This window comes from Pipistrellus hanaki (genome assembly GCF_964339955.1).
Source record: "Pipistrellus hanaki genome assembly, chromosome: 8".
Taxonomy (NCBI): domain Eukaryota; kingdom Metazoa; phylum Chordata; class Mammalia; order Chiroptera; family Vespertilionidae; genus Pipistrellus; species Pipistrellus hanaki.
In genome coordinates this window covers 46284500-46306229 of record NC_140510.1, presented here as the reverse complement: position 1 = coordinate 46306229, position 21730 = coordinate 46284500, and the positions used below count along the sequence as shown (strand labels likewise).

General features: G+C 40.1%; 1 protein-coding gene across 6 annotated transcripts in view; it reads right to left on the bottom strand.

Moving 5' to 3' along the window:
- Positions 1 to 21730, bottom strand: part of RAPGEF4 (Rap guanine nucleotide exchange factor 4) — a 244770-nt gene that overhangs the window by 89474 nt on the left and 133566 nt on the right. For 4 of the 6 annotated variants that reach the window (XM_084892292.1, XM_084892293.1, XM_084892294.1 and 1 more), the window contains 2 exons: positions 18279 to 18351; positions 16792 to 16811 (listed from right to left, as the gene is read on the bottom strand). In XM_084892292.1, coding sequence (XP_084748418.1) covers positions 16792 to 16811; positions 18279 to 18351 — 93 coding nt within the window. Of the gene's footprint in view, positions 1 to 16791; positions 16812 to 18265; positions 18352 to 21730 lie in introns of all 6 variants that reach the window. The other 2 variants (XM_084892297.1, XM_084892296.1) reach the window with 1 other exon arrangement.

Genomic DNA, 21730 nt, shown 5'->3' with positions numbered 1-21730 from the left:
GACATTTAAGGATGCCATCTGTAATGTGCTAAAGTTAATTTATTAGAATTCAAAGGGGAATATTCTGGTAAATGATGCTTAATTGGGGTTACAATGTTAGGTTTGGGCTATAAATACTTAAAACGAGATTGGCCCAACTAGGAACACACCCTCTCACACAATCTGAGAAACTAAAGAAATCAGCCCATAGTTTGGCTGGTGTGGGTCAGTGATTGAATGTTGACCTATGAACCAGGAGGTCACAGTTCTATTCCCAGTCAGAGAACATGCCAGAACACATGTCCAGGTTTCGGCTCGATACCCAGATGGGGATATGCAGAAGGCAGCCAATCAATGATTCTTATCATTGAAGTTTCTATTTCTCTCTCCTTCTCCCTTCCTTTCTGAAATCAATAAGAATGTGTGTGTGTGTGTGTGTGTGTGTGTGTGTGTGTGTGTGTGAGTGTGTATTTGAAAATCAGCCCACAACAAATGATTTTTCTCATCCTTGGTGCTTTAAAGATTCATAATTAATGCATTAGATGAAACAATTTAAAGAACTATTTAGGGAGATTAGTGATCAAGTAAAGGCAAAACAGTGAAAACTCATAACTTACCTTGTGTCTATCATGAAAAAATAAGAGAAAGTCAAGATGATGGAGAGAGATAGTGTCACATCTCTGGGTCCATCAGTCCTGAATTTCTTATTTTGAGGGAGCTATAGAATGTTTTCTATATACATCAATTGTGTCCTGAGCTGAACTTCCAGTCTTTCTGCATTTCCTGAGTTTCCATTACTGCAAATATTTCACTGCTTGTGCCACAGCTGTTTACCTGTTTCTCCAAGTACAACATGAGCTCCTTAAAAAAAAAAAAAAAAAAAAAAATGTGTTCTTGTTATCTGGCAATCCCCGTGGTGCTTTGTACCTAGGGATTATTCATTAAATATTTACTTGTCTAGTACATGGAGAAATCTCTTGGGAGGTTTTTACCTGGCTGTGGTATAAAAAGAATGGAAAGAATTTTTCTTCTCATTTCTGAAATTTCAGTTTTGCTCCTTATGGTTAGATATGGAAAGACTCAGTTTATTGGATTTTGGCAAGTAATTTATGGACTACTTTACTTTTGTTTCTTCCTTCCTAGAGATAAATTTCTCTTCAGTTCATATCTGTAATATGGTGTTTTAAGGTTGAAAGGGAGAAACATGAATTTAAAGTTGACACTTGCATTTCCTTTAGATCAACGAAGTTCTTAAAAACAGATGGTCTCAGAGGCGTGAAACCATCTCTCTCCATCATCTTGACTTTCTCTTACTTTCTCATGATAGACACAAGATAAGTTTTGAGTTTTTACTGTTTTGCTAAGTATTTATGAATGTTTTTTGGGGACAGTTTTGAGAATTCATACAAGTGATAGCACCCTTAAGATGCATATACATATGTATATCCAAAATTATGCTTATAATTTCAGGGGTTAATTGAAATTCATAGAAGTCCATACACAGGCCCTACATATGAACATGTGTATTTCTAACTACAGAACAAACCCACTACATAAAAGCCCAACAGAAATATGTGCATATATTCACCAAAAGACATATAACTAGAATGCTTAGAACACAACTATTCATAATAGCCCATCAACAACAGAATGGACAATATATTACGATATATTTCCATAACAGAATGAGATAAACTTCACAAACATAATATTTAATGAAAGAAGCTGGGTAGAAGGTATGTGCCAGGTGATTTCATTTATCTAAAGTATAGAAACCTTAGTTGGGGGAGAAACCACGAGTTTCTTTCTGGGGTGGTGGTGATGTTCTGTTTTTTTGATTTGAGTGCAGGTTACATGACTGTGTCAGTGAGAATGTATTTACCTAAATGACACTTGTGCATTTTACATGCATATGCTAATCTTTAATGAAAGTTAAAAGAAAAAGAAAAACTATGTTAGAACAAGAAATTTACTTATCTCCTTATAAAAAAATATTTACTAACCCTCTATTATACATAAAAAAAGGAGACCTGGGATTTTGAAACTTAGCATCTGAATAGCACCCAGTCATATGTGATCATGACACTGGGCCCAACGGGCAGCAGTCTGTGTTGTGCAAAAACCTGGCCACCACCAACCTCCACAGTGGGTGGGTTCAGGAGTAGAGCCCGGGGAGAGAGAGTGGGCCTCGAGGACAGCCTGGCATCTTTACACATATTCATTCATTTAGTAACTCTGGGAAAAATGTGAATACTGATTGCAAATGTCAAATGTCTACTGCTTAGACACTAATAACGCCCTCAAAGGAATACAAACATATGAAAAATTAAAACAAAAAGAGTATTTAAGTTGGTATCTAATTAAATGTTTACAGCTATTTCATTTAAATAGTTGCTATACCTGCCAAACATAACTTTTTCAAGTAGATCATAATAAATATTAACAAAATATCAACGTATTTTATTCATACATTCCATTGTAAATACAATACAATCACCTGCTTCTCAGCTATTATGCTTAAGAAGCCCAATGATTTGACTCTCGAGAAAGTGAAAAGCTGTTTTCTACAGCCACATATAAGTTTCTGAAGATATAAGTCGAATCCATCAAAGTCTCAGAAATTCTCACAAGTACTTTTAGGTAATGTATTAAATTCAAAATAAGCGACACACATTTCATGTTCCATGGAAACTCTACAACCCATGTTAAATTTACAGAGGGAAGGCGGCAGCCAGAGAGAAGGCCTGGGCCCCGGAGGCCGGAGGAAAACTGGAGCCAGCAGCCAGGGGAAGGAAGGCCTCCAGTAACTAATAATAAAATAGAACAGTTTTAACAATATACTACAATAAAGGTTAAGTGAATGTGGCATTATTTTTTAAAATATATTTTTATTGACTTCAGAGAGGAAGGAAGAGGGAGAGATAGAAACATCAATGATAAGAGAGAATAACTGATCTGCTGTCTCCTGCAAGCCCTCCGCTGAGGATCAATCCCACTATCCGGGCATATGCCCTTGACCGGGATCGAACCTGAGACCCCTCAGTTCCCAGGCCCGATGCTCTATCCACTGAGCCAAACTGGCCAGGGCAGAATGTGGCCAGTAAAATACGGGTTATCTGACACATGCACTGTGATAAGGGACAGTCCATCTGATAACTGAGAGGGCTGCTAAGTGACTAATGGGTGGGGAGCGTATACAGTGTGCATACGCTGGACAAAGAGAGGATTCACATCCTGGGAGGGACAGGGTGGAATAGAGCAAGATTTTATCACCCTACTCAGAATGGTGCATAATTTAAAACTCAGGAAGTGTTTATTTCCAGAAATTTCCATTTACTATTTTCGGACTTCTGTTGACTGAGGGTAACTGGGACCACAGAATCTGAAACAGTGGGGAAGACTACTGTTTAAGGGGACATCTTGGCTAGCATAATTTACGTGGTGATGGATTAGAGTTAGAAAAATCAGTATGAACTAAATATAGATACAGATGGGTGTATAAACAAATTTGTACAGGTACGTATGCCGGATGTATTTCCTCGCTCTCTCTGCTGAAAAGGCTTAGAAGCTAGAACATCCCAACAGAAAAAAGCACACCTGGATCTTAGTTTCTAATACCATCCTGCCACCTGGATCTTAGTTCCTAATACCATTCTTCAGTTAAAGAAACCAAAGACCCCTGGCAAAAGGGCTGTGGCTAAGATGGGGACAGGGAGTATACACACATCTGGTTGAGTCATAAAGTAAGAACATGCCCAAAATACAAAAATGGGAGTTTGCCAAAGAACACAGGAGCCAACAGAAAGGGCACCCAATGGCCAAAGCTGGAACAATTTGAGCAACAAAATAAATATAATAGTATTGGATTATAACCCAAAGTATAAATTAAAAGTGTGTGAGTCTAACCTGATATAAATAAATGACTGAATAAATAAATGTGAGAGAAGAGACAAATCTCTCATGTAGAAGGATTCTAAATAATTTATGTAGATCGTCACTATCAAGGAGGTGGAGCATAACACAAAGTGTCCACAGTGCATGGTGACTTCCAGAGTTCAGCGTGGAAAGAGCCATCGGGGAGAGGGACTTCACAGTGGGAAAAACTGGCAAATACGACCTTAACCAGGTCATCAAGGTCAACATCAACAACGATAAGTCGTATTAATTATATATGTTCTTGATACCATGTGATAAAAATGATGCATTACCTCTGTGGGTTCCCCCCCCCCCCCCACAACCCATAATCTGAATCTAATGGGGAAAAAAAAATCATCCAAATCACAAATGAGGGACATTCTCCTAAATACCTGATTGTTATCCCTCAAATCTGTCAGGCATCAGTGAGGAAAGCCTGAGAAACCTACAAGAGCCTAAGGTGACAGGGCCACAAGATGTAAGGTGATATCCTTCCTGGACCAGAAAAAGGACACCAGGTAAAAAGAAAGGAAATCTGAATAAACAATGGGCTTTACCGATAATATATCAATACTGGTTCATGAAAAATGCTGAAAGATTCAGACTCTCAACCCATAATTCTCTCCTGAGAAAATATCCATTAGAAATGAAGGTTAAAAGAGAAAAGAAAGACATTCCCAGATAAAGGAAAATTGGTGGCCAGCAGACCTGTTTTAAAAGAATTTCTAAAGGAAGATTTTCACACATAAGGGGACTAATACCAGGGAAAGACTCAGAATGTCAAAACTAAAGGAAGAACTGCAATGTAACAAAAAATAATTCTGAAAATGGGGAGGGGATGGTGAGAAAACTACCATTTACAAGATTCACATTGCTGTTTGAAAAAGAAGTAATGCAGTGGAAATTCATTTTCCCAAATGGTTGAGAAAATATTAAATAATAAAATAGTCCTTTACAAACATAATTGAAAAACACAGGCTATGGAAAAATATATATATATTGTAAACTAAATTTGGTTCTAAATATTAAACATGTAAAATACACAGAGCTCTAGGTGGTGGCATGTATGGTAGATGTTTAAAACAGTTTTATGTTTCCAAATATTCAATATAAGCTCTACTATATTTATGACCAGGAAAATATAGCCATTGTTTAAAAGATCCACCGTCTTGCTAGACTTCATTTTACACTCTTGGCATACACATTTCCTTTTGGGCACACTATGTAAGCTTCAATGACTCATCTGAATGTATATTTGGCTCATAGAGTTTACAGACTTAAAATCAAATTGATAAAAAAAAAAGAAAGAAGAATTCCTGTATCTAGGAAAAACAGAATTGCTTCTCTGGTTCAGAACTCAGACCGAAGTATCTCAAAAGATTTAACAAGATCAAGTCTTGTTAATTTCCACATCATACATGTTAAGAAGACAGCGAAAAGGAAATTGTGATTCTGATGGAATAGAATGCATGGAATTTCTGAAGCACAATGCATACCGCAATCAAAGCTATTGCAAAATGTGATGTCAACATTCTTCTCATGAGTGCTGCTGTCCTACCTCTTGATAAACAAGGGGTGAAGACTAACCCCAAATGAGATAGTGATTGCATTATGATGCTACCTGAGTACACCAAAGGAAGGGGGCTGATTTTTCAGTAGTCAGCCCAATGTGCCTCACTGGGGAAGCATAGTAAACATCTACTATTTCCTAGCACAGACCTTCTCTTCATTTTCAGAGCTGAGCCCACCCTGGCTCAGAGTTGGGGGTGAAGGGACGACATGACCCACATGAGACCCATCAGTCTTCTTCCTCAAGGTTTCCGAACTGTAGCTGCCATGGAAGATCTAGAAACTGCTGGTGGCCACGTTTCCAGGCTTGGGGAGAAGTGGGAATAAGGAGAGTCCTTGGCTTCTGTACACTGGAGGCGACTCCACGCCTGTTCTTCCTCTGGGCTCGGGCTGTGATCCCCAACGTACTCCCTTGTTTGCTTTTGTGGTGGCTTGATATGCATTTCTGCCACTTACAATCCACGTAGTCTGAAGTTACACAATAACTCTGCATTCTTGTGAAGAGGAAGAATGCTGGGTGTGTGTGGATAATGAAACATTCTTTTTTCAGAAATCCTTTGTATTCAAGTGATGTGGCTCTTACAACGTCTGAGGTATTTCAGAACTTGAGTCTAATTTCTCTCAGTACCATATTCTGATATAATTATCCATTTACCTATCTCTCTCCTACACTGTTTAAGCTATTATAATAGGTTGTTTGCTCTTTGAATTAGTTTTATTGGACTTAGTATCTCTAGAGCCAAGATAAGTGCCTGCATGGCACATAATAGGTCCTTAATAAATGTTGGTTGATTTAAAAAGAATTAACTAAAATATGATCAATTTCCCCTCCTATTATGGAATTACTTCACTCCATCAAACTTTATTAATTGAACATTAGTAGCTAGGTTAGGAAAATTAATTTATTTAAGAAAAAGTGGTTATTATCCCATTTAGTAGTATTAGAAACTATAGAGAATAATTAAACTAATTAAGAAAACAAATTGTTTCATGCAGGCCATCCCCTTTAAAATCACTGAGTCATATAGAAATAATTTGTGGGATAAGTTGCAAATAATATCCCTCTACCTATTCATTAAATGGGGTCCCTGAGGATGTCTATTAGCAGCACTTTGTTAGCTTGATACATTTCCTATTTGCACTTAAAATATTCCATACATCAACCTTTTATTAATTCAGAAGGTGACATCGACAGAGACACATTGCGTTTACTTACAAACATCCATTCTCTTAAAAATCTACAAAATTTAACAGAGGGAAGTGACAAACCTAATAAAATTCTTGCTGATTTTTGTCTCATTTTTATTTCTTTCAGACACAATCTAATTTCATTCATGCCCCAGGCACATAATACTCAGTATAAATACCCAACATCAAACCTCATTATCACTCTCACAAATGTTTATTCTCATTAACTTTTGACAGGACCGGGGAGGACAGAACAAAAGTCTATTCACACCTCATTCCTGGGTTCTGTCTAGTACAAGGACCTCCAAACTAGGTCTCCAAACTCACGTTATCCCCAGCTTTCCCTTGCGTACCTGTTGGCAGCTGCATCCTTCCAGGTGGTCAGGGCCCAAACGCTGAGGCTCTCCTGACTCCCTTCTTTCTTTCTCTCCTCACATCTAATCCCCCAGAAAATCCTATGAATTCCATTTTCAAAATCCATCCAGAATATAACTCTTCCCATCATCTCCACTGGGACTTTACCATCACCTCTATCTCTCCATGAAGTACCGCACTAGCTGCCTAGGAGTCAAAGAACTTAGTGGCTTTGCTAAATCTAAGTCTATTTCCATTCCCATTTGTTTACTTATGTAAGCAGGCTTTCCCAGTATTTGCTTATCTAAAAACCAAAAAGGGGAATAGAATTAATGTCAAACCCCTGTTGCATCAATCAATTCAATTTTAAAAAGTACGCATGTCACTCAGCGATGCATTTTCAATACTAATTTACTTTAACATTTAATAATTATTTATAAAAATCTATAAAATATTTACTTTGTTTTGACAACTGTGTCCTACTGCTAACTGCCACACACCTCATGCCACACTCTGTGCCCACCGGTGCCCATGACTCTTCACGGTACTTTGGTATTTTCATGTCTGCTCCATCTGCCCACTGCAACTCCCTGAAGGCACCATGCTTTATTTTCATAGCCTGTCATACCTCAATCCAAAAGAAAAATTTTAATAGAAATTACAGTCATAAGAATTTTTTAAATGCTAAGATTTAAATTTATATATATCTTTTATTTTTATTTTTGATACATGCAAGTATACCCTAAAAATACAATAATCAAGAAGAGGCTTTCAATCATAAAAATACATTACTACATGGGATGCCATATTAACCCTGGACCAATCACATCTGGACAATTAGCATGAGGGAAAATTATATTCTATCTAATTTAAGAGATTTTTATATTTAGGTCAATGTTACTGCAATTGAGCCTGTATACTGACTAATACGTTGACACAATTAAAAAGTAATCTGGCCTAGAAAAATAATCACTTAATAGGATAAAAACCTCTTGGGGTGGGGGGAAATAGAATGGGACTTTGATTTGATTTAAAGAATAAAAAAGAAATAATACAACACTGTCAACCATTCAAAAAGAGCATTTTCATATATTTTTTAAATGGTAAGTAACAAATTGTTTCCCACCATGCCTAACTCTGATTTAATACACAGGAAGCATTCTATAAAAACTTGGTTATTAATAGGATCTCTGCTTGAGAAAAATCTGTTTAACCTACAGGATTAGAATTAAATTTCTTTCTATGGACTTGCAGATTAAATACCCCTTCATTTAGGAAAGCTAAGTATCAACAGCATATTAGATGAAAGATGAATGAATGAATGAATTGGATATTTTATCCAATTCCGATATTTCAAATTATCAGGCATCTTACAATAAAAAAATAACATTTACTATTAACACTTCCACTTCTATCCAAAAATTGTGTGTCAGGTAACTAAATCTTCGGCTTTCAGGTTAGACATGAAAAAATACTGGAATGGCCACCAGAGGGAGCCCAAGTGTTTTTCTAAATACACCACACACCAAAGAGAGAGGAAGAAAAAACACAAAATACAAAGCTGGGGAAGTAGGAGGTTGAGGGGTAGGTGAGGGAGGGCCCATGACCTGCTTCATTTAAAAGAAAACCTTGTTGAATGATAGAGCCACTTTTGCATTTATATTACAAATTCCTTTACTAGACAGTGTACACAGCAATGCTTTAACACTGAGAGGATTGGGTAAACATAATAGTATTAAAAAACCTCACATACTCTAAAGCTAGAAGGCCCAGGGCTGACTGTGTTGATAACACCCATGATTCTCTGCTGTGCCCCACACAATCCAGGCGCCTTCCCCAGCTTATCTTGAAGTTCCTGTTCTGACTCTCTATCCTCCTCCATCCTTGTAGTCAACTTTGGGTGTGGTTTCCTCACTTTGTTTGGGATCCGGTTATCATATTACAGCACTAAGTAAGCATTTGGTGTGATTTGGAATTTTTCATTCTCCTGGCTGAGCCAACTTATAAGGACTTTAAGATGAATGACTTGCCATTTGGCATCCTAAGTTGTTTCCAGAACTTAGAACTGGACCACGTCCTAACAGGATGCAAGGGCACCTCTATAAAGCTTCCCAGCCCCCATCTCCATAGAAACCAGAACCCACTGGTCAACCTCCAAGATCCCTCAGGTCAGAACACTGTCCTTGGGCTGAGACTGCAGACAAGGGTGTGATCTTATTTAGAATTAAGCTCCAGGGAACGTAAAACAATGTTGTTTTTTCTAAGTTTTGGGATTTCCTTCATGCTTTACTGTCATTGATGCCCCCAAACAATCCTGTTATTGTAGCAGTTCAGAGATCGCCATTGTTATTGATGAGGAAGCTGAAGCTTATGGAGGTAAGTGACTTGTACAAGGCTGCTGGGTATTAAGTGTCAGCAACAAAAATTGATGCATTTCTGGGGACAGGGACTATAAAAATGAATGAGTATTGAACTCAGTCATGCCAATGCCTCCTGAAATAGAAAGAAAATTATTGTCTTCCCTTTCCCCCCAAATTATAAGTGAGTGAAAAGCATGACAAAAGTGACTTTAATGACTTATACTTGTTTTTCATCCAGTATTCTCATGGTATGTTTTCCTAAGAGTTGTTGTGTGTGTCTCTTCATATCTGGAAGGTGTAATTTTATCATGTATACAAATAAATTAGTACAAACAAATTAAATTTCACAAGGTTAGGTCATCTGCTGAACATTGCTAGATGTAAAATGCTGATTAAGCCTTGACTATGGAATCAAACGCATTCTCATTAAATTTGACCACGATTCCCAATTGGGTGGGTGGGACTGGTTGGCACTTAGAAGAACTGAAATAAAGTTTAAAACGACCTTGACAAGTGCAAAAGGTAAAAGAGGGCAAGATTCAATGGAAATCTTTGCTGGGTGAGTCCTTCAAGAGAAGGGAAAATAAAGGACACAAAAGAGAACAATAGAAATAAGGGGGCACTGACTGAGCAAATTACAGCAGAAAAGGAGCTGGGTATCAGAGTGAACAACAGGCTCCTAAGGCATCCACCATCCAGAGCTGCCATTTTTAACAAAAGACTCCTTCCTCCCCATCTCCCACCCCCGCCCCATGTGTCTCCTGAGAGTACACTATGGGTAGTAGCACTGGTTAAGCACTTCGAATGCTTCATCCCATTAATCCTCCTGGAGACGAGGAAACAGAGGACTAGGAGGTTCACTAACTTGTCTACCCTCACATGGGTAGTCAGAAGCTGAGCTGGACTTCAACTCAAGCCTGGAGAGCTCCTAAGGCCACACCTCATGCCACACTCTCTGCCCACACAATGCCCGTGATCCTTCACGGTACTTTTGTGTTCACGTGTCTGCCCCCACTTGCAACTGCTCACTGCAGCACCCTGAAGGAACCGTATTTTATTTCTGGAGCCTGACATGGGCCTGGGATCGGTCAATACACATGCAATAAATGAAAGGTTTTTGAGCAAATAGATGGCATATTCTATGGGTATTTCCGAATCATCCTTTGAAGGAAAATAGAAAATAAAACTAAGTTAAACTGAAGAAAACTTAAACATTTATAAAAAAAAAAAAAATTAAAAAAAAACAAAACTGGCAATAAGAATGCCAGATCTTATTACTAAAGGTGGCTTTACAAATTTTGTTTCAGAAAACTTTAAGAATGAAAATAGATAAATATATATCTATACAATCAAACATATGTATGTGTCTATATACGTGTGTATGTGCATGTATATATGTATCTATCACCTATCTCACTTCAATGCAATTTTACATCAAGCTAAAGAGAATGACTACAGAATATTTTAATATTTCTGGACTCAGGGGAGTTGGTCTGACAGAATTGTTACTAGAAAAGAATTCAAATCCTAAATGACATGCAATCACTAGATTAATTTATCCAATCTGAGAACACTGCCATTTATCTCTCCTACACATAAGACATATTTTGTAAATAATTTGGTTTCAATTTCTCAAAACAAGAACAATGAAGCTTCAAATTCATCAAACATAAAAGATACTATGCATTTTATCCCCACAATCAGTCGAGATAATACGCTAGCAACCCAAAGTTACTGGTGATGAACATAATTGCCTGCAGCACAGGATGAAATATTTCTGCGGACAACAATTCCCTCTCCCATAGCTTTGGAATCAGCAGAGGAGCACATTATTATCAACATGAGATTAGGCTCCTTGTCCCCGCTGATAGTGGAACTAATTCTCAGCAGCGAGCTGCTACTGAGCAGGCTCACCTGAAGGCCATGCTATGTTTTAAAGTGGGAGCCAGAGAAATTGTTGGCTAGAAAGAGAGGGAATCTCATTTCTTTCCTGATCATGATGCTTAACTACTAATGCTACCCAGGTTCTCTCTGGGACATCTGGCCAAGGCAAATTCTGATTACAGAAACAAATGAGAGAATATATTCAAAGCAGCCCTAGAAAACCATCAGTGACAACCCAAAAATCCCGTTAGCCTTGCAGCAACATTTAAAGGTTCTATTTCCTGTCCTGACTGGTGGGCTCAGTGATGAGAGCATAGGCTTGCGGATCAGAGGGTCTCAGGTTTGATTCCGGTTAAGGGTACATGTCTGGATTGTAGGTTCGATCCCCACCCCCAATTGGGGGCATGTGGGAGGCAACCAATGGATGTGTCTTTCTCATATCAATATTTCTCTCTCTCTCCCCTTCTGCTCTAAAAATCAATGGAAAAAAATATTCTCACTCCTCAGGTGAGGATTTAAAAGAAATGTTCTATGTCCTAAAAAAAAAATTTTTAATGTAGAAGAGCCAAAATTGGAGTATTAAAACAATCACCAAATGCAATCCATAATATTATAAACATAATTCTAAAACATGCTAGCAAGGCAGCACCCCAATATACCCCAATGGGTGCCCCTTTGCCAAGGAAACTCACCACAAGAAGGTCCCATGAACACGGCTGAGAACATTTAGAGGCAACAAACACATGGTCTGACAACACAATGTCAGACTTTTAGAGTGTTACTGCGCTCACTATTTACTACATAGCTGAAGGACAACTGCCTGCGCATTTACCTTAAAAATTCCATCCATAAACCACTGCAGAAGCTAGAGAGGGAGACAGACAGCACGGCCAGCTCTTACACAGCGCAGAGGAACAGATGGAACAAAAAGCAGAAAGAAATTCACAAGGGCATTCTGCCCCGTAAAAGGTGTAACTCACAAACACAAAAACAAACATGTCTTCAGAGAGCTGAGGCTGTCCGTGGCACCTTCGACATGGGCCCCGGTGTGCTCCAGGAGGCTGGGCAGAGCAAGTCCTGGCTCACTGAGCGACGCATTCCAATCCGCCAGCTGAAGAAATGCGTGTTTACACACCAGGCATCGCGCAGAACGGGGTCAGCTACACCCTAGATCTAATCTTCACGGGGCAGTAAGCAATCTGCCCTTCAAAACCAAAACGGGCAGGCTCAGGGTTTTGTAAGGCCCCAGCATTTGGTTGGTTTGCTCTCCTGTGTGGAGCTTTGCACTCTCAGCCCATGTGACATGAGTGTTGTCTCAGGGTGGGGTCAGCACTAGGGAAAATGTTCTCACCCGGGAACGGAGAACGGCTGCTGGGTAAGCCCTCAAACTCTGGCCACGACAGTTGGATAAGCTCCGAGCATGCACCAGTCATGCTTTAAAGCAGATTTAAAAAAACCTTTGTTTCTGTAGAAAACTGTTGGTTTGATTCCAGTAGTGTGCTAAAGGGGTTTTATGGGATTATCTATGTTTTTTTACACTTGAGCTTGTATCAGCAACCATGCCTTCCTTTCTTCTTCATCTGGCCCAGAACCACAGCCAGTTTATAATGGCAAAATAAGATATCGTCATTTAATTGGTGGGAAATATTCTAATTTGTTTTCTCTAACCTTGAAAAAGAGCAAAAATAGAGATGAATGTTATTATAGTCCCTAAAATCCCTAACCTTTTAACCCTAATAGTTTCTTGCTTATTATTGTTCTCTCCTCAATGAGAATTTTCAAAAATGGTATAGATTATTCCCTATCTGCTATTTTAAAACCTTGTCTTTATAATAATTTTTGAAAATTGTTCTTCATATAAATGAACCACTATTTTAAAGCATTTGACAAACTTTGTCAATTATTATTATTATTATTATTATTATTGATATATTTCAGAGAGGAAGGGAAAGAGAGAGAGAGAGAAGCATCAACAATGAGAATCATTGGTCAGCTGCATCCTGCATGTCCCCCACTGGGGATCGAGCCTACAACCCAGGCATGTGCCCTGACCAGGAATCAAACCGTGACCTCCTGGCTCATAAGTGGATGCTCAACCACTGAGCTACTGTGGCCAGAATTAAGTCAAGTTTTTAAAACTAGACCTACAAATAGTTTTATAAGACACCCCCCACCACCACCTTCTTATTATTAATAGCTAGTGTCAGTTCTTCCAGAGTTTTGGAAACCTTTGATCTCTGTGTTCTTTGCTGGGAAAGCATGCTTCCATACTTAGCAAGAAACTTGCTAGCAACACTATCAATACTACAACTGCCTTAAAAATGAAGATCTCAAATGATCTTTTTGGAAACAAGATGTTATAAGTCAGGAAATGGGATTATTGTGTAATTTCTTCCTGAGTCTATTTTCCAGCTTCTTGCACACTTAGGAAGAAAACTATAAACTTCTAAGACTACAAAATTCCATAGCAGTTGTCTCTCAGAAGGATATAGAGCACAGTAAGCAGCAAAATCTACATAAGTAGCAAGAAATTATAGGCAAGCTCATTCCTTCAAAGGACAACAGTAATATTCAACTATAAAGCTTTCTTTTATTTGTGATTTTTTTTTTTAGCTTCTGTGTTAAACATGGTCAGTCAGGTTAGCACATATAGAAGACAGAAAAAAAAATACAACTTAAATCAAAGAAAAGAATTTCTTTATAAACCTAACAGCAACAAACAATTACACCCTTACCAAAGTAGTCTTTCTTGCATTATTGGGTCAGTGGTCATTTTTCTAATATTTTCATCAATTATTTTATAGGTTCCAGTATCCTGTGTTACTTAACGTTAAAAATCCCTACCAATTACAGTAAGTAGTCAAGAAAATACTCTTGCAAATTAACTGCCAGTCCATTTGTCTCCACGAAAGTGCAATTTATGAAGAGAAAGTTCTTTTTATGCAAGATAAGCCTGGGTCTGGAAAGAAAATATAGCTGGCAAGGCAGGTGAAAACACCACTTACTGACATCTTCATACTTGATTAAAAGTTAAACATGGTGATTAACAAAATCAAGAGTAGAAGCTGGAAAGGAGAATATATTCTTTCCACAAAGACTCTGTTTGGACACTGAAACAATAATCTAAGTGCTTTTATTTCAGTCACAGGCATGTTATTGCTATTTAGAAACATAAAGGGAATATAATATTGCCCAGCATGTAGTTAAAGAACGTAAAGGATTAAAGAAACCATCACAACACAACTAGTCTCTTCCAAAGGAAAAAGTTCAATTAGCACCACTTTAAGGATCTTAAGCTTCTTTTTATCTTTCTAGGAGCTTCAACTCTGCTCACCAATGTCTTTCATCTCATTTGCTTTCCTCTGACCAAAGGCACTGGGGAGATTTCCTAAGAGCACAGGATGACATTACGTCCACTCTATTTGCTGATAGGGAAAACGTGTGCTTGTCCAGTTGCCAGAGGATTTGACACAGGATGGCCCAAACAAATGCAATTAAGCAGACACCACAACTAATGCAGGGGGGACCGCCTGGCCACCCCCTAAATCACTGCGCCAAACTTCCTGCCAACTTCAAATCCCTATTTTGTCCCAAAGTGAGCTACATGGTGACAACTGGTAGGCTTTCTGCTTAGAACCTTGTGCCTGTCCTCCCACTGCAGGGAGGTCCCAACGAAAGGTCAACTGGGGACTCAGAGAGACAGAGCTTCCTTTTGAAGCTTAGAGCATTTTAAACTCCCTGGGGTGTGGCCATTCTGTACGCTCCCCTCATCCCTGAGAGTCCCTGGGGGAGGAAGCAGCAGGCCCTTTTATCATCTTTACTTGGCTAAGGACCTGTGTGTTTTTTGTTATGGGTGCTTTGAGACATGTGGGTCCAGAATGGTGTGCAGAACTAGTATGTTACTCTGAGCTCCGAAGGCCCGGTAGCCTGGTTGTCTAGAGCTTTCCCCAACACACACAGATTTTTAAAAAGTTCAATTTATTGGGGTGACACTGGTTAATAAAATTATATAGGTTTCAGATGTACATTTCTATAATACATCATCTGTATGTTGTATTGTGTGTTCATCACCCCAAGTCAAGTCTCCTTCCATCACCATTTATCCCCCACAACTCTCCTACCTCCTCCCCCCACCCCCCTACACCATTCCCCTCTAGTCATCACCATTCTGTTATCGGTGTCTAAAGCATTTTTTTTTAAATAGCAAATGATCAATGGAAAGGCTCATGGAAGAAAGGTATTTTAAGGAGAGTCATAAAGGAAAAAAGACAGTTACTTTATAAAAGCTAGGACATTTTCAGAGAAGGAAGGATAGCTAGAAATTGAGAGGAGCTTGAGAAACGAATAATTATAATAATAGGCCTAACATTTACTGAGTTCCACTGTAAATATCTCTATGCTTCCCACAGACTATCTCATTCAATATTCCTCATGGCCTTTTAGGGTGGTCAGGACTAACTTCCACGTTTTGAAGATGAGGCAGTGGTGTTTAGAGAAGTCAAGTAGCTTGCCCAGGGCACCACAGGAAGGAACTAAAACTCTTTGTTAAACAAGCCATGTAAAATTTTGGTGTAAAATTTGAAGTAACATTGCTTGGTCTTGAACCCAAATCTGTAGCGGTACAGCAGTGGGCCAGAGTTCCCACCCAGCCCTTTACAACCAAGATTATGAAAAGAGGGAGATCTAAAGAAAGCTAGAGTCAGATCTCTGAAAAGGAACACAGGAATCATCGGAATTTAACTAAGACCAGGCCTTAGCCCGTAGACATAGGACCGAGCAGGGAAAGAACAGGGTGACAATTCTGTAGCATTGCCACTTGGGTACAGCAGTCAAGAAACACAATGGCAAGATGATCCATCTGAGAGCCACTGAGCTCCACTGAATTACTCTACCTGCTTCCATCAGGAACCCTTCCACGTCGTTGTCTAAACCCAGATTCCAGTTAATATAATCAACATCATTATTGATTATTTACATGTAAGGATGATGCCACTACACCACTACCATCCTTAGAACGCACACTTGGTACTGTTTCTTAGGAAAGGTTTGTCCTAAACCTTCTACCTGTTTCCATAAACAGCTACAGCAATTAATTATTTTCGACTTCCAAAGAGAAATAATGACTTTAATGTACTTGGATCCAATTAGGCACATTCCTCCTCTGACCCTGAATTTCAAATTTTGTATTCCTACTAAGGAAAAACAACACATTTTCTTTAGGCTATTAAACTGATGATTTGTCCTACCGCTATGCATGCATCATGAGAAAAAGAAAACATTTAGCACTTGGATTGTTTGCCCCTGAAATGACCTTTGTTCAGACTCCTTAATGCTAAGGACATGTGATGACCATGTCATAGCAATTGACCTTTTCCCCTTTATACTTCAGAGTGACCCACCAAAGATGCCAGAATAAGATTAGAACGATATTTATTGCTCTGTTGAATGTGAATAAAGAGCTCTCTTTGCTGGTGAGGTTACCATGATTATTTTTTACCTTTTGACAGTTTTTAGAAGCTAGGCAGAGAGAGTAGCTACTCACATTCTCCTTGTCAGGAATCCCTAGAAGAGGAAAAGGAGAGAGAGAGACCATGAGTTGTAAGATCAACCTGTAAAATGGAACTGAAATCCCTTGATGAATCAAACCAAGTAAAATTGTGGTGTTTAAAAAAAACAAAACACAACAACTACATAATACTGCTCAGAAGAAGAGCAGCACCTATCAAATCTGTATATAAATAAATCAATGAATCAGGAGCAGGACTGAGTACCGGACAGCACAATCTCATGCTGATTTTGCTTCTCTACCAGATGCTTTGCGTTCCAAGAGGTAAAATGTATCCCTGACTCATTTACACCATGTGGGCTTCTAATTCCTCTGTCTTGGGCACCAGACCATTCAGGAGGTTAGACAGAGACATCAGTGTAAGTGGCACATTTGTATTTTTACATTTCAAGTTACCTCACACTGCTCTGGGGATTTGAAGCTAGGGGCAGGTTGGACATGGAACCAACCAGAACACATCTTCCACTAGGGGAAAAGCAAACTTCTGTTTGCCTCCAAGTCAGGACTGAGCAGGGCAGTGGCTGTTTCCAGGAAAATCTCAGTTTTCTGGGCAAAAGAGTTAAACATGCTGGGTTAAGGCATTAGCAGCCTTGGAATTCACCTTCCATGGCGAGTGATGGACAATCACTCAATGGTTTTGAGCAACAGAGTGATTCTGCACTGGATAAAGAAGGGAAAGGACTGTTCACAGTTAAGGGACATTTAAGACATAAAAACAAGATTCAATGGCAGGGTCCTTGACTGTGTGGACCTGTGGGCCTTGCAGGTGCTCAGAGTGGAAGTGCTGCCTGCTCCATCACAGCCTCAAACCCCAGTACTTGGTACCTTGTCACATGTGAATGTGCAGGAGCCAAGCAAGGGAGCTGAGAGATGCAACAACCTTCCCCCAGGATCGGTAACAAGTGCTAAACAGATAAACAAATTCAGGACACGGGGTTTCTTTGAGTCTAGTCTAGTGGGCACTCCTAGAGAATCAGATCACAGAGGAAAAACTTCCTTCCTTTTCTGAGCAGGCAGGGACTGGTCTCTTATGAGGGGCCTGGAGTTTGGAGAGGTTGTGATTTGAGAATAGGAAGGACTCGTGCTGCTTCTCTCCTTGATTAATAACATCCACATGAGCAAGAGGTGGGGCTCTCAGGTGTGCAGAAGTGACCAGGGTAAGCACAGTTCATGAATCCTATTTTTAAAGGAGTGCAGAAACAACACTGGAGTCTGCTCTAAAATGAAGAGATTCTGAGAAAGCATTCTGAGTGTGCAGAAGCTCCAGGGCATCAGCCAAAGCCATAACATAATCCTGCAGTCACAATGTAAAGCATAACCCATGTGGGCTGGCAGGTCTGTTTATCCGCCAGCGTCTGGGAACGGAGCCTGCCAAGCTGGTGAAGGACATATTTTTTTGTCAGATGAAAACACACACCACCCGCTACATTTTTAGATGCAAAATGTTCACATATTTCACTTACTGTCATTGTTAGAGCCCGTTTCCATAACACCATAAGGAGGAGCCAGAAGTCCTGCCATGTACTGACGATATTTCTGAAAGACAAGATTGTAAACTCAGTGCACAGATACTTACTCACTCAGAGCATTCTTCTATTTACACGTTGAAAAGCAGAAACATCAGTCATCAGGGAACATCGGAGTCTTGTGTTTATAGAGCCTGAAACGTGCTGCCTGGGACTCGTGGCCTAAAACAAGGATGCTGTGTTCTAAAGAGGCCTTCCGGGTACGGCGGAGCGCGCCCCTGCCTGGGAGGGGGTTCTATCCCAGGTCATTTATGTATTGGTGACCAAGTATCCAAATTGTGCGGGCCTTTACCCTCCCCTCCACCTCCTGCCCTGCTTCTCACTCCAGCAAACACATGTTTCGGTGGAAGAGAAAGACACTTGGTTTTTGACAGGTGCAGATACAAGGTGAATGACACTGAATCTGCTTTCTTTCAAAGCAAAAAAGAAAGGCATCCTTAGAAAAGATCTGGGTTGAAAGAAGCTGATTTGCTTTCGTTTGCCCACTTCCTTTCACATCATCCACCTGCCTGTGGGGAGCTTTGTGACCTCCGAGGAACGGGTGGTATGTTACCCAATTGAACTGTTTGGATCCCCCTGAATTGTATCCCCTGACTTGTGGTCCAGGCAACGTGAGGCTCGGGCATATATAGTGGCCCTCAAGGTCTGCGCTGTTTTGAAGGGAGCAGGCTTGGAGAGCATAAAGCAATCTAGAGCATCCCATGAGAGGGAAGTGGCATTTACAAAGAATGGAAAATGATTATTAGGCATCCTCTCTTGTCAGGTAGTAATACAGCCCCCTCTCCCTTCAGAGTGAAAGCTGGGAGATTTTAGCTATCGTATGGTGTCATGTATATTTATGGTTTCTAATTACGATGACACAAATGTTAAACAGCATCAAAAAGAATCAACTCTCTATAATGTGCTGGGGGTTTACACAAACGTCAGCAGGAAAGACTTCATCTGTAGCAATGGGCAGCTGGCAACACGCAATATTCGAGCAACCATCTGGCCCATTGGGTATATCTGAATGGTGTTTGTAACATTGATGATTTCTCAAAAGAGCCTTCTTCCAGTCAAGATGTGACTAGTTTTTATTTCTTAATCCATTTTTGCTCTCATTCTGAGGCAACTATACCAACACCTGCATGCAAACATTAAAAACCATGAATCCCTCTGCTTCTGAGCTAAGGAATCACTCACACATACTCACAGGACCCATCCTGCACCCTGAATTCCTGACACTTCCTTTGATAACCTCCCAATTCTGATTCCGACACTATCTACTCTTAGATTACTAGAGAGCATTGATTAAATTCATTTCTCAGCATGGCATGATGCTGGACCCAGAATAAAACAGGCTCAAAAGGAGGAGATGCAGATAGGGATGGGGATATGTTCTAAGATTTTGTAACAACTTCCCCCATCCTACCCCCCCGCGCGCCCCCCCCCCCCCACACACACATACACACAGCCTTTTGAGTTATTCCTCTAACTGTTAGCAACTCCCTACCGGGCTCCTAAAAGAAATCATTCATGTTAAAGTAGAGGAGTAATTTTGCTTTGCTTAGAAATGTTTTGGATGCAGGTGATGTTCTTTGTCTCAGGCACTTCAATATCAAAGCTCACGAACTCCAAGGAAGCACCTTCCTGACCCTGAAGGAATGGGACTTCGTCTTCCTCCAACTCCACAGCACATGGTCTGCAGCTCACTCATGGAGCACACCATCAGCGCTGCCGCTCCCGGGAACAGGAAGCAGAGCGGCCTCTGGGGGCAGAGTGGGGGCTGGAGCTCAGGTACATTGAGCACCTACCACACGCAGTGTCCTCGGCCCTGGGCTCCCTGCAGAGAACAAGCTGACAGGCCCCTGGGGCTTGTGAAACACCTGTGTCCTGTCGCATGGGATACCATGGCTTGCACATAACACCAATTTACCACTTGTCTGTTGAATTTTAGAATTTTTATGGAAAATTTCAAACATAGATAAAAACAGAATACCACATACCTAACTAACATCCAGGCTCAATGATGATTAACTTATGATTAATGTTATTTAATCTACACTGCTATCACTCGCCCCTTCCAGAATTATTTTGAAGCAAGTCCCAGATGTATCATGTCACCCATAAATATTTCAGTACAAATCTCTAAGAGAAGTCTTCTTTTTCCCTAAAGAAAACCACAATACCACTATCACAATGAAGAAACGTAGCATCTCCATCATACCCACTTAATACTCAAATTTCTGTTTCATAAATGGCACAGCTGAATTGAATCTAAGAAGTACTACATCTGATAAGACAACATTGGTTGCCATATAACAACTTTGGGTGTAGTGGAGATTGCAAAAACCAGGATTGAAATGTTTATGTCTATACATAAAAAAGTCCACCTTTTAAAATTGATGGGGCACGTTTTAATAAATATTCACTAAAGCAGGAAACTAATCCCTCATGCAGCACCCTGCAGCACACCCTATATTCATTAGGATAAAAACAGGTAACTGGCATAAAAGCTATACCAGAAAATTGCAATGTCTACGTTAGTTGCATATTGCTTGATCTTTAGGCAGCAGTTCATCTTCAAGCACCAGTTAAAAAGCGGCCTATGAAGAACGTGTCAAATGAAAAGATGCTGAACCTGACCCATGACAGAAAGGCACATTAGCTCTATAGCGCAATATCCTGTTTTACTTGTCAGATTTGGAGAAGTTTCAAAACATTGGCTAGACACACTATTAGCGAGAGTGGGGAAAACAGGTTCTCTCAGACTGGCATATTGCTTATTGGAGTAGAAAATGAAACAATCTTAGTGGAAGGCAATTGGAAGTATCTGTCATATTTTAAAATGTGTATTTTCTTTGATTGAGCAAGGAACCTCCCTTAGAGGGCAGACATAGAGCCTCTTAAATACAAATGCAAACACGCCTATCTGTTTGTAACCCTGTATAATAAAAGACTAACATGCAAATCGACCGAATGGCAGAACGACCCATCACTATGATACACACTGACCACCAAGGGGCAGATGTTCAATGCAGGGGCTGCCCCCTGGTGTTCAGTGGGCTCCCGTAGTGGGAGCACCGCTCAGCCAGAAGCCGGGCTCACGGCTGGCGAACACAGCAGCAGCGGCAGGAGCCTCTCCAGCCTCCGCAGCAGTAATAAGGATGTCCTATGATGGCTTAGACCCACTCCCTCGAGGGCTCCCAGACTGCAAAAAGGCTCAGGTTGGGCTGAGGGAATCCCTTCCAGTGCACAAATTTCATGCACGAGGCCTCTAGTAGCAAATAAAACCACAAGGAGGAAATAACTCAAATGTCCATAGAGGAAATGACATCTGGTTACTCCTTGAGAAGTAGATTAAGATACCCCCCACCCATAGATGATATTGGAATATTATGCAGCCATGA